Below are 26,622 nucleotides of genomic sequence, written 5' to 3'. Positions count from 1 at the left end.
TGAGGGCACTTGGTGTGTGTGTGAGAGCACTTGGTGTGTGGTGTGTGAGGGCACTTTGTGTGTGTGTGAGGGTACTTTCTGTGTGTGTAAGGGTACTTGGTGTGTGTGAGGGTACTTGGTGTGTGTGAGGGTACTTGGTGTGTGTAACAGTACTTGGTGTGTGTGAGTGTACTTGGTGTGTGTGTGAGGTTACTTGGTGTGTGTGTGTGTGTGAAGGTACTTGGTGTGTGTGTGTGAGGGTACTTGGTGTGTGTGTGTGTGAGGTGTGTGTGAGGGCACTTGGTGTGTGTGAGGGCACTTGGTGTGTGGTGTGTGAGGGCACTTGGTGTGTGTGAGGGTACTTGGTGTGTGTGAGGGTACTTGGTGTGTGTGAGGGCACTTGGTGTGTGTGTGAGGGCACTTGGTGTGTGTGTGAGGGCACTTGGTGTGTGTGTGAGGGCACTTGGTGTGTGTGTGAGGGCACTTGGTGTGTGTCTGAGGGTACTTGGTGAGTGTGTGAGGGTACTTGGTGTGTGTGAGGGCACTTGGTGTGTGTGAGGGCACTTGGTGTGTGTGAGCACTCGGTGTGTGGTGTGTGAGGGCACTTGGTGTGTGTAAGGGTACATGTTGCAATACAAAATTATTTGTGCCGCTAAGAACATTTGTAATTCATAGGCGATACAAGGAGCTTACTGTTAAAAAAACAACAACACTATAGTTTTTAAAGAAAACATCTATGCAAATATTTTCACATCTGTAGCTGATGTAAATAATTTTACATCTGTATGCTGTATACAATTAAAAGACCCCCCCCCCCCCCCCCAAGATGATTGTAAACATCCAATTAGAATCAATTGTTGCATGATGTGAGTGGTGTGTGGACGCGTGTGGAGGCCAGGTGTTACACGTGCAACTGTACACGACCTTTCTAATATTACCAGCACAGAACAATTGAGCACACCTCCATCAGACACGCCTTGTACGTGCCACGAGTTTGGGCAACACGGCCAAGTGGTTGGTGCTTGAACGTCACCTGACTAAATCAACCAGTTACCCAAACGTCACCTGACTAAATCAACCACTTACTCAAACGTCACCTGACTAAATCAACCACTTACCCAAACGTCACCTGACTAAATCAACCACTTACCCAAACGGCACCTGACAAAATCAACAAGTTACCCAAACTTCACCTTACTAAATCAACCACTTACCCAAACGTCACCTGACTAAATCAACCACTTACCCAAACGGCACCTGACAAAATCAACAAGTTACCCAAACGTCACCTTTACTAAATCAACCAGTTACCCTAACGTCAGCTGACTAAATCAACCACTTACCCAAACGTCACCTGACTAAATCAACCACTAACCCAAACGTCACCTGACTAAATCAGCCACTTACCAAAACGTCACCTGACTAAATCAGCCACTTACCAAAACGTCACCTGACAAAATCAACAAGTTACCCAAACGTCACCTTACTAAATCAACCACTAACCCAAACTTCACCTTACTAAATCAACCACTTACCCAAACGTCACCTGACTAAATCAACCACTTACCCAAACGGCACATGACAAAATCAACCACTTACCCAAACGGCACCTGACAAAATCAACAAGTTACCCAAACGTCACCTTACTAAATCAACCAGTTACCCTAACGTCACCTGACTAAATCAACCACTTACCCAAACGGCACATTACTAAATCAACCATTTACCCAAACGGCACCTGACAAAATCAACAAGTTACCCAAACGTCACCTTACTAAATCAACCAGTTACCCAAACGTCACCTGACTAAATCAACCACTTACCCAAACGGCACCTGACTAAATCAACCACTAACCCAAACGGCACCTGACAAAATCAACCACTTACCCAAACGGCACATTACTAAATCAACCACTTACCCAAACGTCACCTGACAAAATCAACAAGTTACCCAAACGTCACCTTACTAAATCAACCAGTTACCCAAACGTCACCTGACTAAATCAACCACTTACCCAAACGGCACCTGACTAAATCAACCACTAACCCAAACGGCACCTGACTAAATCAACCACTTACCCAAACGGCACATTACTAAATCAACCACTTACCCAAACGTCACCTGACAAAATCAACAAGTTACCCAAACGTCACCTTACTAAATCAACCAGTTACCCTAACGTCACCTGACAAAATCAACAAGTTACCCAAACGTCACCTGACAAAATCAACAAGTTACCCAAACGTCACCTGACTAAATCAACCACTTACCCAAACGTCACCTGACTAAATCAGCCACTTACCCAAACGTCACCTGACTAAATCAACCAGTTACCCAAACGTCACCTGACTAAATCAACCACTTACCCAAACGTCACCTGACTAAATCAACCATTTACCCAAACGTCACCTGACTAAATCAACCACTTACCCAAACGTCACCTGACTAAATCAACCATTTACCCAAACGTCACCTGACTAAATCAACCACTTACCCAAACGTCACCTGACTAAATCAACCATTTACCCAAACGTCACCTGACTAAATCAACCAGTTACCCAAACGTCACCTGACTAAATCAACCAGTTACCCAAACGTCACCTGACTAAATCAACCATTTACCCAAACGTCACCTGACTAAATCAACCATTTACCCAAACGTCACCTGACTAAATCAACCAGTTACCCAAACGTCACCTGACTAAATCAACCATTTACCCAAACGTCACCTGACTAAATCAACCAGTTACCCAAACGTCACCTGACTAAATCAACAAGTTACCCAAACGTCACCTGACTAAATCAACCATTTACCCAAACGTCACCTGACTAAATCAACCAGTTACCCAAACGTCACCTGACTAAATCAACCACTTACCCAAACGTCACCTGACTAAATCAACCACTAACCCAAACGTCACCTGACTAAATCAACCAGTTACCCAAACGTCACCTGACTAAATCAGCCACTTACCCAAACGTCACCTGACTAAATCAACCACTTACCCAAACGTCACCTGACTAAATCAACCAGTTACCCAAACGTCACCTGACTAAATCAACCACTTACCCAAACGTCACCTGACTAAATCAACCATTTACCCAAACGTCACCTGACTAAATCAACCACTTACCCAAACGTCACCTGACTAAATCAACCATTTACCCAAACGTCACCTGACTAAATCAACCACTTACCCAAACGTCACCTGACTAAATCAACCACTTACCCAAACGTCACCTGACTAAATCAACCACTTATCCAAACGTCACCTGACTAAATCAACCACTTACCCAAACGTCACCTGACAAAATCAACAAGTTACCCAAACGTCACCTTACTAAATCAACCAGTTACCCTAACGTCACCTGACTAAATCAACCACTTACCCAAACGTCACCTGACTAAATCAACCACTTACCCAAACGTCACCTGACTAAATCAGCCACTTACCCAAACGTCACCTGACAAAATCAACAAGTTACCCAAACGTCACCTTACTAAATCAACCAGTTACCCTAACGTCACCTGACTAAATCAACCACTTACCCAAACGTCACCTGGCTTAATCAGCCACTTACCCAAACGTCACCTGACTAAATCAACCACTTACCCAAACGTCACCTGACTAAATCAACCACTTACCCAAACGTCACCTGACTAAATCAGCCACTTACCCAAACGTCACCTGACTAAATCAGCCACTTACCCAAACGTCACCTGACTAAATCAACCAGTTACCCAAACGTCACCTGACTAAATCAACCACTTACCCAAACGTCACCTGACTAAATCAACCATTTACCCAAACGTCACCTGACTAAATCAACCAGTTACCCAAACGTCACCTGACTAAATCAACCATTTACCCAAACGTCACCTGACTAAATCAACCAGTTACCCAAACGTCACCTGACTAAATCAACCAGTTACCCAAACGTCACCTGACTAAATCAACCACTTACCCAAACGTCACCTGACTAAATCAACCATTTACCCAAACGTCACCTGACTAAATCAACCACTTACCCAAACGTCACCTGACTAAATCAACCACTTACCCAAACGTCATCTGACTAAACTAACAGTCGTCTGATACAGTAACCATAGGCGCCCCAAACACCGACGGGAAACAGCTGACATCAATCACGTGGTGCACAACCCCCCCCCCCCCCCCCCCCCTCGGTAATGGCTGATTCGCTTCACAGATTTTTGACAGTCGGCTTATTAGCTACTACAGTAATTACAATCAGAACCAGAACATTGCCAAAGTTTGAAGGGGGGGGGGGGGGGAGGGAATAAACTAACCTAGATCAATCGAAAATATAACTTGATAAGAGGAAACTTGATAAGAGGAAACAATCAACTTAAAATTGGCTCGATGGCATGTTCAATGTAAAATAAATTGAAACATTGGACGATAAATTATATCAAGCGAAATTAAATAAAAAAAAACAACAACACGCGATTACATGGTGGTGTGAAGATTTGTTCAACTCACGCCCAATCAATCAATAGTTAGCCACATGTTGCCTGATGGAAGTTTTCAAGGATTACTTTCAGTTAGAAGGTCGCTGATGATTTATGGCAACTCGCGCTCACTGATTCGTTATCAGATCGTTAGATCAATGAAATCACGGCGTTTAACAACAAAATCAGGGCCTTATACAAGGTGATCAGGGCTTTATACGAGGTGATCAGGGCCTTATACGAGGTTATACGAGGTGATCAGGGCTTTATACCAGGTGATCAGGGCCTTATACGAGGTGATCAGGGCCTTATACGAGGTGATCAGGGCCTTATACCAGGTGATCAGGGCCTAATACGAGGTGATCAAGGCCTTATACGAGGTGATCAGGGCCTTACACGAGGGGGAACAGGGCATTTCCCCCCTGTCAATTACCCCCCGACATTACCCCCCAGAGTAATTACCCCCCGCCCAGTAGGACATTACCCCCCCCCCCCCCCCGGAAGGGTTAGAGTTAGGGTTAGGGCTATGGTTAGGTTTAGGTTTTAGGGCTAGGGTTAGGATTAGGGCTAGGTTAAGAACTAGGGCTAGGGTTAGGTTTTAGGGCTAGGGTTAGGGCTAGGGTTAGGATTAGGGCTAGGGTTAGGGTTAAGATTAGGGTTAGGGCTAGAGCTAGTGTTAGAGTTAGGGTTGTGTCTAGCTTTGGTTTTGGTTTTGTGTGAAGTTTTAGGCTAAGGTGGATGCTTAGGTTTTGGTCTTTTCCTTAAGGTTTGGATTAAAGTAGTATATAGGTATAAAATTCTAGTTAGAGTTAGGATTTTAACTTGAGAGGGGGGGGGGGGGGTTAATTCCCCGGGGGGGGGGGGGTAGTTGAAAGGGGGGTAATTGACTGGGGGGTAATTGCTCCGGGGGGGGGGTAAATACGGGGGGGGGGGGAAAATGTCCGGGGGGAAATATCCAGGGGGGTAATGTCCTGTAGCCTATACGAGGTTATTAGGGCGATCTACGTAATCAAACACTAAATGCACCAAGCTGATCACGACTAGACATGTATAGAGTAAAGAACCACACTACTGGACTGACCGAGAGAAAACTAAGACAAATCCTGGTTAACTTTCCACTGGGTGAAAAAATGTAACAAACGTGAATAACAGAGTGAATAAGTGTAACAAACGTGAATAACAGAGTGAATAAGTGTAACAAACGTGAATAACAGAGTGAATAAGTGTAACAAACGTGAATAACAGAGTGAATAAGTGTAACAAACGTGAATAACAGAGTGAATAAGTGTAACAAACGTGAATAACAGAGTGAATAAGTGTAACAAACGTGAATAACAGAGTGAATAAGTGTAACAAACGTGAATAACAGAGTGAATAAGTGTAACAAACGTGAATAACAGAGTGAATAAGTGTAACAAACGTGAATAACAGAGTGAATAAGTGTAACAAACGTGAATAACAGAGTGAATAAGTGTAACAAATGTGAATAACAGAGTGAATAAGTGTAACAAACGTGAATAACAGAGTGAATAAGTGTAACAAACGTGAATAACAGAGTGAATAAGTGTAACAAACGTGAATAACAGAGTGAATAAGTGTAACAAACGTGAATAACAGAGTGAATAAGTGTAACAAACGTGAATAACAGAGTGAATAAGTGTAACAAACGTGAATAACAGAGTGAATAAGTGTAACAAACGTGAATAACAGAGTGAATAAGTGTAACAAACGTGAATAACAGAGTGAATAAGTGTAACAAACACCAACTTGGGCGGTGTAAGACCAAGGCAGGGATGGTGGACGTCAGCGTGTGACACTAGGATGGTCAGCGTTTGACGTCAACGTGTGACGTCAGCGTGTGACACTGGGATGGTCAGCGTGTGACGTCAAAGTGTGACGTCAACGTGTGACGTCAGCGTTTGACGTCAACGTGTGACGTCAGCGTGTGACACTGGGATGGTCAGCGTGTGACGTCAAAGTGTGACGTCAGCGTGTGGCACTAGGATGGTCAACGTGTGACGTCAGCGTGTGACACTAGGATGGTCAGCGTGTGACACTAGGATGGTCAGCGTGTGACGTCAGCGTGTGACACTAGGATGGTCAGCGTGTGACGTCAGCGTGTGACACTAGGATGGTCAACGTGTGACGTCAGCGTGTGACACTAGGATGGTCAACGTGTGACACTAGGATGGTCAGCGTGTGACGTCAGCGTGTGACACTAGGATGGTCAACGTGTGACGTCAGCGTGTGACACTAGGATGGTCAGCGTGTGACACTAGGATGGTCAACGTGTGACGTCAGCGTGTGACGTCAGCGTGTGACGTCAGCGTGTGACACTAGGATGGTCAGCGTGTGAAGTCAGCGTGTGACGTCAGCGTGTGACACTAAGTGGTCCTGATGAGAGATATTCTAGAACGGATATAATGTAGATGAGAATGTAAACCAGCTGTAGGTCAGGGGTATATTTAAAAACGGCCACGTTATATGATGTGTGTATTTAGAATATAAAAAATTGAAAGATGTTTAGGATTAAGGTTAATCTCTGAAAAGTCCTGTACAATTTGAAAGAAAGAGAATCATCGCAAATATTTATGTAACAGATGCACAGGAAAGTATTTTTGAACAACTCGAGTCGATACACACAAATTCAGTCGATAGTTATTTTATTCACCAGGGCTATAATGACACAATTAATACATGCGCTATTATTGCTTATCTGATTTCAGTAAAGGTTTTTTTTATAATCAATAATGGGAATACATAAATAATGAGGTCGTCCATAAATTACGATATACCCCCCCCCCCCCATCCCCGATAACATTGCATCTAGTCCAGTATTTCAACATTCTATGAGCTCAGAGAATAAGCCACCAATTTTTCGAACGTGTTTCTCTCCACACTGTTGTAGACAGTAACATGAAGGAGCACTCTCTCACAAGCCAGCTAGAACCCCGGGTTCAACAAGCCAGCTACAACCCTGGGTTAAACCAGCCAGCTAGAATCCTGGGTTCAACAAGCCAGCTAGAACCCTGGGTTCAACAAGCCAGCTACAACCCTGGGTTAAACCAGCCAGCTAGAATCCTGGGTTCAACAAGCCAGCTAAACCCTTGTGACATTGAACTGGTCAATCCATTCCCCCACCCAAATACTTGAACTGGAAACTGGGTCGGTAACTCGAGGCTACGTGGAGTTTATGTGGAGGTTATGTGGAGGTTATGTGGAGGTTATGTGGAGGTTATGTGGAGGCTATATGGAGGTTATGTGGAGGTTATGTGGAGGCTATATGGAGGTTATGTGGAGGCTATGTGGAGGCTATGTGGAGGTTATGTGGAGGCTATATGGAGGTTATGTGGAGGCTATGTGGAGGCTATGTGGAGGTTATGTGGAGGCTATGTGGAGGTTATGTGGAGGTTATTGTGAGGCTATATGGAGGTTATGTGGAGGCTATGTGGAGGTTATGTGGAGGTTATGTGGAGGTTATGTGGAGGTTATGTGGAGGCTATATGGAGGCTATGTGGAGGTTATGTGGAGGGTATGTGGAGGCTACGTGGAGGCTATGTGGAGGGTATGTGGAGGCTATGTGGAGGCTATGTGGAGGCTATATGGAGGTTATGTGGAGGCTATGTGGAGGCTATATGGAGGCTATGTGGAGGCTATATGGAGGTTATGTGGAGGCTATGTAGAGGCTATGTGGAGGCTATATGGAGGTTATGTGGAGGCTATGTGGAGGCTATATGGAGGTTATGTGGAGGCTATGTGGAGGCTATGTGGAGGTTATGTGGAGGCTATATGGAGGTTATGTGGAGGTTATGTGGAGGCTATATGGAGGCTATGTGGAGGTTATGTGGAGGCTATATGGAGGCTATATGGAGGCTATGTGGAGGTTATGTGGAGGCTATGTGGAGGCTATGTGGAGGCTATGTGGAGGCTATATGGAGGTTATGTGGAGGCTATGTGGAGGCTATATGGAGGTTATGTGGAGGTTATGTGGAGGCTATATGGAGGCTATATGGAGGTTATGTGGAGGTTATGTGGAGGCTATATGGAGGCTATGTGGAGGCTATATGGAGGCTATATGGAGGTTATGTGGAGGTTATGTGGAGGTTATGTGGAGGCTATATGGAGGTTATGTGGAGGTTATGTGGAGGCTATATGAGCTAACAGGAGGAAGCCAACAGGTCGAGGTTCTGGAAAATCTTTACAACCCACCAACCTGCCTACATCAGACAGACGAGCGAATGCACCGAGTGACACATGTAGAGTGCACCGAGTGACACATGTAGTGTGCACCGTGACACACGAGCGAATGCACCGAATGACACATGTAGTGTGCACCGTGACACATGTAGTGTGCACCGAGTGACACATGTAGAGTGCACCGTGACACACGAGCGAATGCACCGAATGACACATGTAGTGTGCACCGTGACACATGTAGTGTGCACCGAGTGACACATGTAGTGTGCACCGTGACACACGAGCGAATGCACCGAATGACACATGTAGTGTGCACCGTGACACATGTAGTGTGCACCGAGTGACACATGTAGTGTGCACCGTGACACACGAGCGAATGCACCGTGACACATGTAGTGTGCACCGAGTGACACATGTAGTGTGCACCGAGTGACACATGTAGTGTGCACCGTGACACACGAGCGAATGCACCGAGTGACACATGTAGAGTGCACTGTGAGGAAATGACGTGAAAATCTTACCAAATTCATGCTGGTCTCGGCGTGACTCGAACACAGGCACTGTAGATGGCACTAGTAGAGGCGGCTCGCTGCAGGCACCAGACTGTCAGAGACTAACAGACACAACATACATCAGATGACAGGCTAGGCTATAGACCTACAGTCTAACATCAGATGACAGCCTAGGCTATAGACCTAGTCATACATCAGATGACAGCCTAACCTACCAGTCCCTACTGTTAGCGAATAAAAGAAACGGTCCTAAAACTGCTCATGCCACTGTGTCTAATCTCAGGACACTGCAAGTCAACTAAAGTCAAGGTGAAAAGCCCAGTGTCAAAAAAATTCAAACTTTCTTATCACTAGAGATAAATATGAACATGTGTAAGAGAAATTAGAACATAGCCGACTTTTTTCTTGATGCAATCCCCGTAATATTAGACCCTAGTACTTGACACAGATTCACAGTTTACATTATATATGTGCTACCCACTTTTGTTATCAATGACACTAAAATGTTGTCCTCTAAACATTGTATATGTGCTACCCACTTTGTTATCAATGACACTAAAATGTTGTCCTCTAAAAAAAAGCTATTCAAAAAGCCCCAGCAAGCGTTAAGACGAGAGCCGTGAAATAAAAACAAGAAAGTCTGTCAACATACCGCGAGCAGCAGGAGCGGGGCACAACAAAATAAACTGACATACGGTACAGCGCTGCGTTTTTAAGCTGCAGGGGGACCAGCCGTGGCTTGATGATGTGGCAGACTTTCAGCTAACCGTTAGAGGAGAGCTTCACACCAGTAGTCCGGGCACGACTCGTGTTAAAGTATATGTATACATATATATATATATATATACGTATATATATATATATATATATATATACGTATATATATATATATATATATATATATATATATATATATATATATATATATATATATATATATATATATATATATATATATATATATATATATGTGTATATATATATATATATATATATACGTATATATATATATATATATATATATATATGGTGCCCTGTCAAAACGGCCCGGGACAAATCGGCCCCGTCAAAACGGCCCCGTTAATACGACCCCGTCAAATCGACTCCCGACAAACCGACCCCGTCAAAATAGCCCCGTCAAAAGGGCCCCGACTTATTGGCTCCCGTCAAATGGGCTCCCGTCATATTGACTTGCGACATATAGGCTCCCGACAAATGGGCTCCCGATATTTAGGCTCCCGACAAATGGACTCCCGACATATTAACCCCTGACAAATAGGCTCAGGACATATTGGCTCCCGACAAAGCGGCTCCCGACATATTGGCTCCCGACATAAGGGCTCAAGACAAATGGGCTCCCGGCAAATGGGCTCACGACATTTTGGCTACCGACAAATGGGCTCCCGACATATTGGCTCCCGGCATTTGGGCTCCCGACATATTGGCTTTTGACAAAATGACTCCCGACATATTGGCTCCAGAAAAATGAATGATATGACCACTATTGGCATAAAAGTAACCATTGTGTCCTACCTCCAATACCACCATAACCTCTTTATAATGCCCGAACGAAATTATTTTTTCATGAACCAACATTAATTCACAAATAAATCGAGCCCTTAACAGCTAAATTCCACCAATTCTAAAGTTTTGATAATGTTTAATTTACAACAGAAAAGATCTGTTGCTTAAAAGCGAGCACAGAAGTGTAAATGTATGATATACATGATGTTAACATGATAACAGCATTTTGTTTTGATAACCTACAAGCACAGTGGCGTAGCGAGGTCGGGTGTCACCCGGTGCGGCACTTAATGGTGTCACCCCCCAGAGGCGTTGCGACCCTTCCCGGGGACAAACTTTCAAGTTTTCGATTTGCACCCCCCCCCCCAAACTTTCGATTTGCACCCCCACCCCCTCAACTTTTTCTCTATATATTTTGCTATTTTTTGCCTTGGTGTCACCCCCCCTAAATGGTGTCACCCGGTGCGGTCCGCACCCCCCGCCCCCAATACGTTGTATTACATAAGAGTGTTGGATAAGCTAACTCTAAAGAATATTGATGAAGGGGTCACACTGGCAGATGTCATATTCAATGAGACCGCTTTACCGGGAGACTTAGTCTCTACAGAAACGGTATTGTCAGTGCAGTGGCGTAGCTAGGATTTTTGGGCCCCTATGCAAAAATTATCAGTGGGCCCCTTCGTCAGCCGTTAGGCCAGTGGCGTCGCTAGGTCGGGTCTCACCCGGTGCGGCACTTCGTATTGTCACCCCCTCCCAGGAAACAAAGCATATATATATATGTGTGTGTGTGTGTGTGTGTGTGTGTGTGTGTGTGTGTGTGTGTGTGTGTGTGTGTGTGTGTGTGTGTGTGTGTGTGTGTGTGTGTGTGTGTGTGTGTGTGTGTGTGTGTGTGTGTGTGTGTGTGTGTGTGTGTGTGTGTGTGTGTCGGCCTACATAGGCCTAAAATTTATATATATGCCACATACTGGTACACGTACAAGCTTTAATCACTGCTGACTTAATAGTAACGATGTTTATCTACAGTCTGTATATAATACAGTTGGATGTAGCATTGTTTTCTTTATAGTTTACGTTTACGTCGTGGTGTCACACCCCCCCCCCCCCCCCCCCTCTTGATATAATTTTCGATGTGTACTTAGAAGACTATTTAACTTTAACTAATGGATCTGGAAAATGGCATTTCATTCTATAAATTTTACAATGTTTTGCCTTTGGTGTCACCCCCCCTAAATGGTGTCACCCGTTGCGGTCCGCACCCCCCGCCTCGCCTTCGCTACGCCTCTGCGTTAGGCTACAGAGGAGTTAAACGAAGAGATCAACTTCTACTTACGATGGATATTTTTTAATATATAAATATTCTGAAGGCAACATTTTGTATTTTATATGTTCTAATTTTGTAATTATGCTTTATTATTATGCTTGCCCACTACTGCTAAAAAGTTTATTTATAGGCTGATTCTCTCAATGTCTTGCACGACAAAGTGATATAGCCTGTAGTGTTATTATAACGATTAGGCTCTTTTTGACCCACAAACACTGAATCCCACTGCCGAAACGGTGGGGGAGGGGGGGGGGGCTTTTCGGAACTTTTAACCTTTTTCTTTTTTAAAATTATTTATATGTAACAAATATTAAAATTCCATTGTAAAAGTTTTAATTTTTTATGAGGGAAAAGGGCCCCTATGTGCCTTGGGCCCCCATGCCTTGCTTACGCTAGCTTTACGGTAGCTACGCCACTGTGTCAGTGGTCCTTTTGTCTGGAGCCAAATTGACAGGAGCCTTTTTGTCGGGAGCCAAAATGACGCTAGCCTATTTGTCGGGAGTCGCAATGACGGGGGCCGTTTTGTGGAGAAACTAAATGGCGGGAGCCTATTTGTCGGGAGTCGTAATGACGGGAGCCGTTTTGTGGAAAAAACTAAATGACGGGAGACTATATGTCGGGAGCCAAAATGACGGGAGCCTATTTGTCAGGAGCCTTATTGACTGGAGCCCTTTTGTCGGGAGCCTATATAACGGGAGCCTATTTGTCGGTAGCCTATATGACGGGAGCCTATTTGTCGGGAGCCTATATGACGGGGTCCATATGTCGCTGGCCCTTTTGACGGGGCCGATTTGACGGGGTCGTTTTGACGGGGTCGTTTTGTCGGGGTCGTTTTGACGGGGCCGTTTCGTCATTGGCCGAATTGACGCCGCACGATATATATATATATATATATATATATATATATATATATATATATATATATATATATATATATATAATTGGTTACTTTAAGAGAAATGAAATACTATTGTTGACAAAAAGAGGAAAGAGTTTTGATCTAAATACGTGTGCGGTAAGCGGGACCGATCGAGCCTCACTGTATGTAAATAATGTTTCATGTCAGTCAGGGTAGCCTACTGTTGCTGTATGTAAACAATGTTTCTTGTCAGTCAGGGTAGCCTACTGTTGCTCACACCACTGTCCTGGGCTGACGGTCCACTTCTAAGCGCCGCCACAGTGGCGTCACTACCGGTGGGGTAACCGAGGGTGTCAACCCACACCCCTACAATAAGTTTTATTTTTCTCAACCTACTATTTTGTTTTTAACTAGATAAAAAAAAAGATTAAATTGCACCCCCCCCCCCCGCATAACATGCATAATAATATGTATATACATTTGTTATGTATAGGAAATTTTAACATTTGGTTCTCCGTTTAACATAAGGGTGGATGGAAAAAATATACCCACACTAAAATGATGGACAAAATATACCCACACTAAAATGATGGACAAAATATACCCACATTAAAATGATGGATCTGAATGTTATTTCATGAATGTATCAAGATTTGATTTCATAATCTCCATTCTAAACTGGGGGTAGATGGACACAAACAATCCCGCTTAAAATGACAAGTGTATTTGACCATGAGCATCTATAGAGCTGAGTCATTGTGCTAGTGACTCCACAACAGCGCCGGTTGTACACGCAAGAGATCTCCATGTATATAGGACTAGGTTCCCTTAACGTTTTACATCATGACATAGTTGATAATTTATATAGGGCTAGTTTCGCTAAACGTTCAACATCATGACAGCGTAGATGATTTTCTGCCCAGTCATGGACGTAGGCGTTGCAAGTTTGTGTACGGGTGTGTGGGCAAATAGTGGGGGGGGGGGGGAGGGGGGGCGACGACACCTTAAGGCTGGGAAGCAGTAGAGTTTTTAGGGGGTGGGGTGGGAAGGGGGGTCAACAAGAATGAAGGTGATGAGGCTATTTTTTCGGCAATATATTTATACAAAAGTGAGACCCCTAGCCAGCATCAAAGTGAGGCTCCCCTAGCTAGCAACAAAAGTGAGACTCACATAGCCAGCAACAAAAGTGAGACTCCCCTAACCAGCAATAAAAGTGAGACTTTCCTAGCCAGCAATAAAAGTGAGACTCCCCTACCCAGCAATAAAAGTGAGACTCACATAGCTAGCAACAAAAGCGAGACTCACATCACATAGCCAGCAATAAAGTGAGACTCCCCTAGCCATCAACAAAAGCGAGACTCACATCACATAGCTAGCAACAAAAGTGAGACTCACCTAGCCAGCAATAAAAGTGAGACTCCACTAGCTATCAACCACCCGGAAACACACGTGTGTCCGATTAAATTGTCAAAAATGCTAAAATTTCTCCCTAGTTGAAATAAAAACACTATCTGATGGATTAACTCATGTTAAGTTCTGTGTCGAGGATTACCAAGGCCCTTGAACAACGATATAAGAGACTGTAGAGATGCTGATTATCTAGGTCTACCGGCACTGATGGCTCTACAAATATGGTACAATAAAACCAGCTCAATTATGTATTCGTGTCATGTCAAAAATAGTTTGAGGCTGCCTAGGTTCAGGTGGAGTCGTGCCAGATGGTAACAAAGTGGGACATTTTTAGATAGACAACTCACGTGAGTACTGACTAGAGACACTAGTGACAAACTGGTGTAACAATAATAGATGGCGACAAAAGTGACAACCTGGTGTCACAAGAATAGATGGTGACAAAAGTGACAACCTGGTGTCACAAGAATAGATGGTGATAAAAGTGACAAACTGGTGTCACAAGTAGTAGATGGTGACAAAAGTGACAACCTGGTGTCACAAGTAATACATGGTTACAAAAGTGACAACCTGGAGTAAAAAAAAAAGTGACAGAGCCACACATTGGAGCCACTAGAGAGGGAGAGAGAGGGAGGGAGAGAAAGAGAGACAGAGAGAGAGAGCCATATAGCCTGTACCTACCATGTTGATAGCCAACTGATAACGGTTCATGTTGAGCGGTCACCAGCCCAGCACCTGCCTACAGTACAGAGATTCGAACGTTTCCCCCGTGGAGCACGGTGAACCAGCTGTGGGTTCAACAACAAAGTCCAGCCGGCCGACAGGGTCTGGCTTACCAAACTGATGCCCCCACGGGCTGGCTTGTTGCATCAGAAAGGTGGAGTTCGATATTTATGGACATTTCAAACACCTGCTCAAACTTATAACGGATAGGTGTGATAGAGCTGTTGTTAATTTTGTACATCGTAACTCATTAGAATCGATACTATTGAGCAGCTATACCAGTTTTAAAAACCTATACCGTCACCTTTATAGAAAAAAAAAAAACCCGCAGGAGTTAGTTTTAAAGGAACAAGCAAAGTAAATTTTGATTGGCGTAGTGAAAACAGCAAACGAAGAAATTCCTGTTCTGGGTAAAATAAATTGTGTAGTACTAATGTAACCTCCCCCCCCCCACCCAACATGAAACAACCACCCTTCCATGTATCATCCTAGTCCCATAGTGTAGCAGCCACCCACTATGGAACCCCCCGACCCCGTATGTAACAAGTACTAAAGGCCAGCATCTTAGGGCAGCTCTATGACCCCCCTCGACCCCCCCCCCGACCCCGTATGTAACAAGTACTAAAGGCCAGCATCTTAGGGCAGCTCTATGACCCCCCATCCCCTCCGACCCCGTATGTAACAAGTACTAAAGGCCAGCATCTTAGGGCAGCTCTATGACCCCCCTCGACCCCCCCCCCCCCCCGACCCCACATGTAACAAGTACTAAAGGCCAGCATCTTAGGGCAGCTCTATGACCCCCCTCGACCCCCCATGTAACAAGTACTAAAGGCCAGCATCTTAGGGCAGCTTACATGATTGACATATTGATCGACCATCAAGTCATAAAATTAAAAGTCAAAAAATGAGGAGGCCATTTGCTTGAACAAAACATTAATCATGAGCCCGTTTAAAATAGCAGGGTTTAGCTAGCCTAGCTGTATTGGAAGGGTTAAGCTAGCCTAGCTGTATTGGAAGGGTTTAGCTAGCCTAGCTGTATTGCAAGGGTTTAGTTAGCCTAGCTGTATTGGAAGGGTTAAGCTAGCCTAGCTGTATTGCAAGGGTTTAGTTAGCCTAGCTGTATTGGAAGGGTTTAGCTAGCCTAGCTGTATTGGAAGGGTTTAGCTAGCCCAGCTGCAATAGACGAGTGATTGTACACCCAGACAAGAGCTCTAAAGGAGGTGCGACCAGTGGGTGGATGAGACGGGAGAATGGAACAAAGACGACATAAAGGCCGGCACCTTTCAACCAGAAACTGCCATTTCCGCTGCTCATGTCCAGGCATTGCGAAACGTCTTTCACACACACGGGCGTCGTTATGCTCAGGATATACGGTGGGGGCGGGGGGGGGGAAGAATGTTCAATTTTAGACGTCACCACCTGAAAGCAGGGTAGACGAGTGTCACAATCACGTTGTGTGTCCACCATACAACTAGCGCCACAATCACGTTGTGTCCACAATCACGTTGTGTCCCCACAATCACGTTGTGTGTCCACAATCACGTTGTGTGTCCACCATACAACTAGCGCCACAATCACGTTGTGTCCACAATCACGTTGTGTCCACAATCACGTTGTGTGTCCACAATCACGTTGTGTGTCCACCAGAGCATAGGTCGTCTTGTAAGCCATGGTCAAGTGGATTGAGTCAGCTGATTCCAGAAACTTGTCACGTCTGCTACAGCTGGGCTCTTGGCGTGTCAACTTTTATGGAAATCAATGCAGAAATGGCTTGTTCGTTCAAGGTTAAGTAGAGATGTGACCTTATGGCTGAGTAGAGATGTGACCTTATAGCTGAGTACAGAGGTGACCTTATTGCTGAGTAGGGGGTGACCTTATTGCTGAGTAGAGATGTGACCTTATAGCTGAGTACAGAGGTGACCTTATGGCTGAGTAGAGGGGTGACCTTATGGCTGAGTAGAGGGGTGACCTTATGGCTGAGTAGAGATGTGACCTTATAGCTGAGTACAGAGGTGACCTTATGGCTGAGTAGGGGGTGACCTTATGGCTGAGTTGAGGGGTAACCTTATGGCTGAGTAGAGAGGTGACCTTATGGCTGAGTAGAGAGGTGACCTTATGGCTGAGTAGAGATGTGATCTTATGGCTGAGTAGAGAGGTGACCTTATGGCTGAGTACAGAGGTGACCTTATGGCTGAGTAGAGATGTGACCTTATGGCTGAGTAGAGATGTGACCTTATGGCTGAGTAGGGGGTGACCTTATGGCTGAGTAGAGATGTGACCTTATGGCTGAGTACAGAGGTGACCTTATGGCTGAGTAGAGATGTGACCTTATGGCTGAGTAGAGATGTGACCTTATGGCTGAGTACAGAGGTGACCTTATGGCTGAATAGAGGGGTGACCTTATAGTTGAGTAGAGATGTGACCTTATGGCTGAGTAGAGATGTGACCTTATGGCTGAGTACAGAGGTGACCTTATGGCTGAGTACAGAGGTGACCTTATGGCTGAGTACAGAGGTGACCTTATGGCTGAGTAGAGATGTGACCTTATGGCTGAGTTGAGGGGTAACCTTATGGCTGAGTAGAGAGGTGACCTTATGGCTGAGTAGAGAGGTGACCTTATGGCTGAGTACAGAGGTGACCTTATGGCTGAGTAGTGATGTGACCTTATGGCTGAGTAGAGATGTGACCTTATGGCTGAGTACAGAGGTGACCTTATGGCTGAGTAGGGGGTGACCTTATGGCTGAGTTGAGGGGTAACCTTATGGCTGAGTAGAGATGTGACCTTATGGCTGAGTTGAGGGGTAACCTTATGGCTGAGTAGAGAGGTGACCTTATGGCTGAGTAGAGAGGTGACCTTATGGCTGAGTACAGAGGTGACCTTATGGCTGAGTAGTGATGTGACCTTATGGCTGAGTAGAGATGTGACCTTATGGCTGAGTAGAGATGTGACCTTATGGCTGAGTAGGGGGTAACCTTATGGCTGAGTAGAGATGTGACCTTATGGCTGAGTACAGAGGTGACCTTATGGCTGAGTACAGAGGTGACCTTATGGCTGAGTAGAGATGTGACCTTATGGCTGAGTTGAGGGGTAACCTTATGGCTGAGTAGAGAGGTGACCTTATGGCTGAGTAGAGAGGTGACCTTATGGCTGAGTACAGAGGTGACCTTATGGCTGAGTAGTGATGTGACCTTATGGCTGAGTAGAGATGTGACCTTATGGCTGAGTAGAGATGTGACCTTATGGCTGAGTAGGGGGTAACCTTATGGCTGAGTAGAGATGTGACCTTATGGCTGAGTACAGAGGTGACCTTATGGCTGAGTAGAGATGTGACCTTATGGCTGAGTAGAGATGTGACCTTATGGCTGAGTAGAGATGTGACCTTATGGCTGAGTAGAGATGTGACCTTATGGCTGAGTAGAGATGTGACCTTATGGCTGAGTAGAGAGGTGACCTTATGGCTGAGTTGAGGGGTAACCTTATGGCTGAGTAGAGAGGTGACCTTATGGCTGAGTAGAGAGGTGACCTTATGGCTGAGTAGTGATGTGATCTTATGGCTGAGTAGAGAGGTGACCTTATGGCTGAGTAGAGGGGTGACCTTATGGCTGAGCAGAGATGTGACCTTATGGCTGAGTACAGAGGTAACCTTATGGCTGAGTAGAGATGTGACCTTATGGCTGAGTAGAGATGTGACCTTATGGCTGAGTTGAGGGGTGACCTTATGGCTGAATAGAGAGGTGACCTTATTTATAGTATTAGTATAGGCTGTGTTGAGACCTCATACAGGTGGAGGCCAACATTCCCCTATGAAACAAAAGCAACAAAACATCACCATCATCCACATGCTTGACTGTGTACATCTGTACGCTAGTCTACGTCTGATCAAGTGTCAAATACAAATCCTTCTATAAAGCCCACTTAGAAACGTAAACATCCTGTTTAACGCCAGACTCTTCATTCATTCGCTCTGCTTTCTGACCTACGACCTTTTGACCTAGTCACGCTGATGCCGTTTGTTACACATTTTAACACGGTAAATACCACAGTTCTACGCCCGCTATAACGTGAGGACGGACGATAACTCGCGATCTCAGGCACTAGATATGGCGGCTGCTGACTGCTGGGTATTCACGAGACGACTTTAATCTCAAAGGTTAATTTATGTAACAAAAGTCACGGTAGCTGTTGCTGGGGTAAAAACTACTGATTTCAAAGATGGAATGTAGTATCGGAGAACTTGCTGTCGTTGTGTAGCTTTCTCCCAGTCCCAACAAGTCTTGACGTGATTCCAACAGTAAACTAAAAACCTTCTATACGTGGACATGTTACACAGTGTGTTCAGATGTATCACGAAATACACACTTGTTAAATAAATAAAGAGTGACCGAGGTATAATGACCCAATATTCAATTATGGTTTAGACACAAACCTAAAAAAAACGCACCCCCCCCCCCCGATACATAACGCAGACAACACCAACATCGACCTAGCTTGTCCTACATATGATGCAGTGTTCTGGGTCCAAGTAACAATTCCCTGCAGCTCAACACTACAGGTGTTAGGTGTCCTTTAAACTGTAGGACTCTCACAGTTTCTAATGTTGATTCTCACACTGTGCACGTCTCTAATGTTGGTCCACGTCATCAGGACAAGAGTCGATAGAGAAGAGAATCAATAAGGATCGGCTGAATGGAGGGGTGCAGATTTTGTGACGTCCTCAGACAAACGTGACTGAGTGAAGATATATTGTTTGGTTGGTCGATCATCACACGGGGCAGCCACGTCACTCGGTCAACTGGGATACATCTCTCATCACTAGAACAACGTACACAGTCATCACACACAGTAGGTATAGTTAGACCAACACAGTCAATCATACACAGCAAGTATAGATAGACCAACACAGTCAATCATACACAGCAAGTATAGATAGACCAACACAGTCAATCAGACACAGCAAGTATAGATAGACCAACACAGTCAATCAGACACAACAAATATATTAGACCAAAGTACTCAGTTGTTAATCATACACATATAGCAAGTATACTAGACCAACGTACAGTCTATCAAACACAGAAACATACTGTTGTTTAAAACCCCACTCAGATAAATTAAGGGGAATTAATTCAACAAATTCTGAGCGATATGAAGCAAGGGGGAATGGCTATTAATTACCTAATAGTTTGTGTCCCCCTAGCTAGCATACGATCGAATTCTGCAACGTTATATTAATACAATCAACTCGCAAAATACTAGGATGTTATTTTAGTTGACCCCCAATGTCTAATAGAATCTAGCAAGCAAGCAGTTGATAATAAAACTAGAATCAACTTTCATAATACTAGGATGTTAGGCCCTAATTTAGTTGACCCCCAATGCCTAATAGAATCAAGCAAGCAAGAAGTTGATAATAAAACTAGAATCAACTTTCATAATACTAGGATGTTAGGCCCTAATTTAGTTGACCCCCAATGCCTAATAGAATCAAGCAAGCAAGAAGTTGATAATAAAACTAGAATCAACGGTGTCGCCACTATCAATCTTCCAACGCCGTGTCTAATATGTCACGTGAATGGCGTCTGCCACAAACCTAAACTTTTTTTTAAAACTCAGCGAAGTCAGAAGTGACTAGCTTGAACGGGCGTGACTAAATCCAGAAATTTTGTCTACAACTCGACCCATTTTTTAATAGGCTACAGATATAATGGACCCAAGCAAGAATAGTCTCAAAGGTGTTGTTGTTTGAAGTTTATAGTCCGCTTTCAATCTCAAGATTATATCGCGGACTGTTTTTAATGGTTGATTTGTTGTTTTTGTTTATGTTCAATATTTTAATTTGATTTGGTTTCCTTTCAATGTTGATGTGTTTTTTTTTTATTGCGTGAGTTTTATTTTGTTATTGGGTGATGTTTATTTAATTTTTTAAAAATAATGTTAACTGTATAACTTCAAAGGTATTCGAGAGGCCCCTTAAATATTAAAAAAAAAAAACATGCGCGGTTTTATTAAAATTAATAGGGTTATAAAATCCTGTTTGGTTTTTTCGGACTTTAAAAACGAGTATTTTCGGTAATTAAAAAAAAAGTTAAAAAAAAAAGCAATAATTAATTACCACGTGAAAACCAAATTATTTGGTTTTCACGAAGTAATGGTGACATAAACAATGACATTCGATAGGCTAACGAACATTTTATTTTTAGGTTTAAGTATTTATTTTTTATTATTTTTACGGCCGCCACGAAGTCAATATAGATCTAGAAAAATCTATATATTTTTTCAAAAAATGTATCCATGTCAACAATATGATAAAAAAGGATTCTCGTCCACTCGGTGGCTTCCATATCTAGGCCTATGTTTAGAGGGACAACAGATGTGTCGGAAAAATTACTGTATTCGGATATTGGAAAAATTGGACGATACTGAACAGTGAACGATATTATTGTACCGGTAGCTGTTGTCAATGGAACTCTTTTGAATTAAAAAAAAATATTTTACAATCTACAGAGCGTTCTAAACACCGAAAGTTGAAAAAACACAAAAATATCTTCACATTATATTTTAGAATAACAAGGCCCAGAAGAGGTTTATGTATATCAAATGCATCACCTAAAACCGGGTTTTTCAAGGATGAAAATCTTTTGTAGTACGACCTTGACACAACTGAGTGTGAAGGAAGTTTCTATGTTTGTAACACAATAGATGCATAATGATTAAAGATGTAATATGTAGTAATATGATAAAACACAGCCATCAGTCAAATTTAATTTTTTAAATATCATAACACTAAACTGAAAAGTGATATTATCCCATATAAGATCACCAAAAGGTCACTAATAATTAAGGTTGGAATCTGTACAGATAATTTTTATGAGGCCAATTATTAAAGAATAAAGATGATGGATGCAAAGTAGTTCTTTAGTACCTTAGTATATTACTAAGCAGATATAGTTCAATTATTGGAACAACAAACACACATGAGCACTAATCCATTGGAGTGTAGCTACAAGCCTTATTTCCCAGGCTCTTAGATAAAGCTTCTTAAACAAAACTTTTGTGGAAATAAACTAGTTCAGATGTTTGCCCACATGATGTGTAGTTGAAAACTTCTTATTTATTTTGTTCATCTCGTCATTAAAGAAAATAGAAGGGAAAAATACTAGTATATTTGTTAATCGCTGAGCAAGGAATGCAATTTATTTTTTAAAGCATTAATTCATGAATTAGTGCAACATTTTAAACATACAACAAACATGCAAGAATATGTAAAAATGTCAAAGTAACACAGAACAACTTCTAACACACCATAACACATTAGAAAATTAGGCTTTATTACTGATAGGCATAGACAGAACAACTTCTAACACACCATAAGACATTAGAAAATTTGGCTTTATTACTGATAGGCATTTTAAAATAAGTTTAAAAAGAAAGAACATCATCTTAATTTTTTGTTCCCTAAGGTATAAAATAAAAAAAAAAACATTAAGAAAAAATAATGAAGCATCAAATGGAATGTACTGTTAGTTATGTCTAGAGGCCAATCTTTACTAGACTAACATGAATGTGAATTATTTCATTTAAGCATAGCACCAATAAGGGCGCAGTAGTTGCTTATTTTCTCATCAAACATTTGTTACATTTGAAGTTTCAAAAAAGTAAGTGCATAGTTCAGTGAGGATAACAGCAGACCAACTAATATAACCAAACCATTTTAACTTCTGATTAACACAGAAATGTTGCCTTTGTTGGGGCCTTAAAGCCTAACAATGAAAATGTTATTCACATGGCCTCAAGCAGGCAGATATCAGTGGTGAAAGGTATTGACATTCTGTTGACATCAAGTCCTGGCCATTGAATCAAGGCCTGCCTCAGTTCACCAAGGTATGCATCTCTCTCTACTGCTGGGAGGGTGTTGTACACAGAAACAGTGGACAAGTTGGCCATGATTTTATCAAGGTCGCCCTCAAATGTGATGCCTGGCAGGGTTAGATGCTCCACAAACTTAAAGAGGGAGGAGGACATGAGAGGCTGGCGCCACTCCCCGGTGTAGACCCAGTTCTTTGTGCACCCACCCACTTTCTCAAACAGTTTGAACCTCTGGTCTCGGAAAAGCTGCATCCAGCCCTCGTCAAAGTTCTTGGAATTCCAAATCAAGATGAGTTTCCCACCAGGCACCAGGACCCTGTGGATGCTCTTGATGTCTTTCTCTTGAGAGAACCAGTGGAAGCACTGGGCACAGACCACATTGCCCACACTCTTGTCTGCCAGAGGTATATTGTCTGCAGTGGCAACCTGCTGGTCAATGGCCAGCTTTTTTTTCCTCAGCACCTCCAAAAAATTCTCTGAGGCATCAGTTGCCAGATATTTACAAGAGCCTGCCAGCTTGGGCAGGACAAGTTCAGTAAATTTGCCAGTGCCAGCCCCAAGCTCCAAGACATGGTACCTGAGAGAGTCCACAGCACTACATTTGTCTAGACCACACGTGATCTCAGAGGCCACACGCTCCACAGCTTCTGCTGTGTATCCTGGTCTATTGGCATCATAGTTGTCTCCCCCTGAGCCAAAGCCCACAGAGGCAAGAGCAGTCACATGTTCTCTTTCAGTCTGAGAAGTAAAAATAGACTATGGAGGTGTATGATCCCATGATTAACTTTTTAATGGAACCACTTTATTAGAGTATAATGTAAACAATCATTCTGTTTTCAATATATTTAAGAGTTCAATTGCATTTTAAAGGTTGATTGGGAGAGATAGTAAATTGCATAGCAGGACTGAAAAGCTGGGTGGGTTAAGAACTGAAAGATTTGTTTTAGAAACTTTGTTAAAATGGACCGTCCCTAACTTTAGGAAAAGATATTTAAAATATATTGCAGTCTGTATGATGGGAGAATAAATATGTAGCGGTGAAATTTGAAACATTTAAAAGTTTTCCAAAATCTGGCCTTTTCCAAGGGATGTGAATAAACTAAATTTTACATGAAGTGTAAATACACAGATATACAAAACAAATTTCAGAAGACAACTCTTCAGTTGAGGACACAGAAAATACATGGCATTTTAAATAAGAAGGATAGTTAGCAAATAAAAGTTGTTTGTCAAAATATAAATAACCCAATTCATTCAATTCTTGCGCATCAAATTGTTGGCGGGTCATTTTGATTTTATAACACCGCAGAACTACTCACATTATACATTAACAGTTAATCAATTTAATTAAAAGTAATAGTAAATAGTGTCAGTAAATAAAATTTTCATTTTTGTGTTTAAATGTTGAACACAATTATTAAAGAAAAAGCACATATTTTTTTAACATAGTCAATAAAAGTGTCATATGACATATTCTAAAATCTTTCCACGTCATAAGACATGCTTTCCCAACTTAGCATGCCCTGACCTGGCATTGAAGTTGAACATAAAACTAGCCACATAACCTCTACTGTATAAACAGATGCAGAAACACACCATAACATTTAAACATAAAAAAAAACAGAATATTATTTTAAAAATAAATTATTATTTATGATAAAAATTAAGAGAGCGGTGAGCAGATACGAGGAGGGCATGGTGGAGGTGTTAAAACATCCAAGATTTTGCAAGGCTAGGTTAAATATTGCAGGGAAGGAAAGCAGAGAATGCAATAAAATGTAAACAATTACCATAAGTAAACTTTAGAATGGTAGCGGAGCCTATTAAATACGTACAAGCTGATGCATTATTTTTATATTCAGACAGTACACATACCAGCATACACACTTATACTTATAGCTTTAATAATTGATTTATTTGTTAGTTTTATAACTTATAAGGTTTCAACAATATCCAATTTCAGCAAAATATTTTTAATAATTCTTCCAATGTGAAATTTGAAGAAACATTGCTTATCTTGATCTTGTAAAACATTGTGTCTATACAATTGTGCTAAACAAGGTGGTTTGGAAAGTCCCTGCAAAGCTGTGTGCATAAAATAACATATTTAAAATAATTAAATTTACTTGACCTAGTTAAGTGGTATATTAAGGGGGGGGGGGGGGGGGTGGGAGTCAGGAGTGCTGTGAAGAGGGGGTGAAATTAGGATCAGATGGATTAAGTGAGGATGGTTTGTGTGGGTTGTCTAGTATTTTTTATTTCATAATAATTGTATTGACCTTGCTGTTAAAGGAGGGTAGAGTCAGAATCTTTGGTGGTGATTAGGCCAGGTAGTGACAGGTGAGAATATGTATCAAAAATTCATATTTTCTACATCTAGTCAGCTCAGAATGAATAGTGTTTTAAAAGACCCACCCAGTGTGTGGGTCTATTCTTTAGAGTACTAAAACTAATCTAATACTCCTGACAAACTTTATTCTTCAACAACCTAACAACTTACTTCGACATTTTTCAACCTGCCATTATGATTATCTAGATCTGGTGACTAGATTCTAGTCATATTCGTATTAGGATTATTAGGCTAACTATAGGCCTATACAACATTATATATACTAATATATAGTCAGTGACTCAGTAAAGTATATCGTCTCATATAGATCTATATAATAGTGCCATTAAAAATTAAAATTCATTAGGCCTACATATTTATTAAAATTAATATAATTAATATAGGGCATTATGGGGGCCCAGATTAAGATCTAACACTTAGGCCTACTTACTTACTATTACTTAAAAAATAAAATACTTTACAAAACAGTAAACACTAGGCCTAATTAATTAATAATTAGAATGTAGATCTAGATCTAGATCTAGTAGAATTAAATTAATCACTAAGTCAGTGACTGACACTGACTTAACAACAACATTAACAAACACCAATTAAGAGACTTTAAGACTTAAGACATTATTTTTTATAATATTCTATAGATCTAGACATAGAACACTAGACTAGTTCTAGGCCTAGATTCTAGTTCTAGAGTCTAGTTGTAGAGATCTAGATCTAGAATTCTAGATCTAGTCTAGCTAGAGTAGTAGTAGTCTAGATCTAGACTAGATCTAGATCTAGATAAGTAGATGATGTGACTATCGCATTCTAGATAGATTCTTTCTAGATTCTAGATCTAGAATCTAGTTTATAGTTTTTTATAGAGTAGCTAGCTAGAGGTCTAACATTTAAAATTACTTACATGCAAGCTTTTTCCTGCATTATCAGAATCTCCACACGCAGCCATTTTCGATATTTCACTGAATCAAATAGAGTTAGGCCTAGATCTAGATTCTTGGGATTTTCTAGATGTCTTAGTTTTCCAAATGGTTAACGCTAGACTAACTTTAGAAGTGTTGGCAAGCCCAAGGTGGGTGTTTCTAATGATGTTCAACGTATTCGACTACTGATAACAATTTCGATTATCTTGGAATGTTTTTATGCCTGTTGTATTTTTTTACCGGCTTATAGATTCTCTAGATCTAGATTCTAGATCTAGATTTTATTTCATTTGTTGCAGTCCTGTTATAAATAAAGTACTTAATACGCTTACATTACACAAAGTGAGAGTACTTTAAAATAAAGAACCTTATGCCGTATCTGGCCGTATGATAGAAAACCATTTTTAAAAAAGTCTAAATTCTAGATCTAGAATTCTAGATCTAAATATAGATCTACTAAAATAAATAAAGCTAATCGCCAGTAGGCCTGT

At 42.1% G+C, this 26,622-nt stretch overlaps 1 protein-coding gene across 5 annotated transcripts in view; it reads right to left on the bottom strand.

The window, feature by feature from the left end:
* LOC131950520 (bifunctional 3'-phosphoadenosine 5'-phosphosulfate synthase) overlaps nt 1–26,357 on the bottom strand; it is a 43,084-nt gene extending 16,727 nt beyond the window's left edge. The window contains exons 1-2 of one of the 5 annotated variants that reach the window (XM_059312714.1): nt 9,813–9,841; nt 9,170–9,261 (exon numbers count right to left, since the gene is read on the bottom strand). In XM_059312714.1, the coding sequence (XP_059168697.1) occupies nt 9,170–9,178 (9 nt within the window). In that variant the 5' untranslated portion in view covers nt 9,179–9,261; nt 9,813–9,841. Of the gene's footprint in view, nt 1–9,169; nt 9,306–9,343; nt 9,537–9,812; nt 9,842–14,955; nt 15,134–26,112 lie in introns of those variants that run through there. The other 4 variants (XM_059312713.1, XM_059312715.1, XM_059312711.1 and 1 more) reach the window with 4 other exon arrangements.
* Nucleotides 26,358–26,622: the final 265 nt, after the last annotated feature.

The sequence above is a fragment of the Physella acuta genome, unplaced genomic scaffold (genome assembly GCF_028476545.2).
Source record: "Physella acuta isolate Inbredline_101_S28 unplaced genomic scaffold, ASM2847654v3 ptg000769l, whole genome shotgun sequence".
NCBI lineage: Eukaryota > Metazoa > Mollusca > Gastropoda > Physidae > Physella > Physella acuta.
This window is presented reverse-complemented; position numbering and strand designations above follow the sequence as displayed.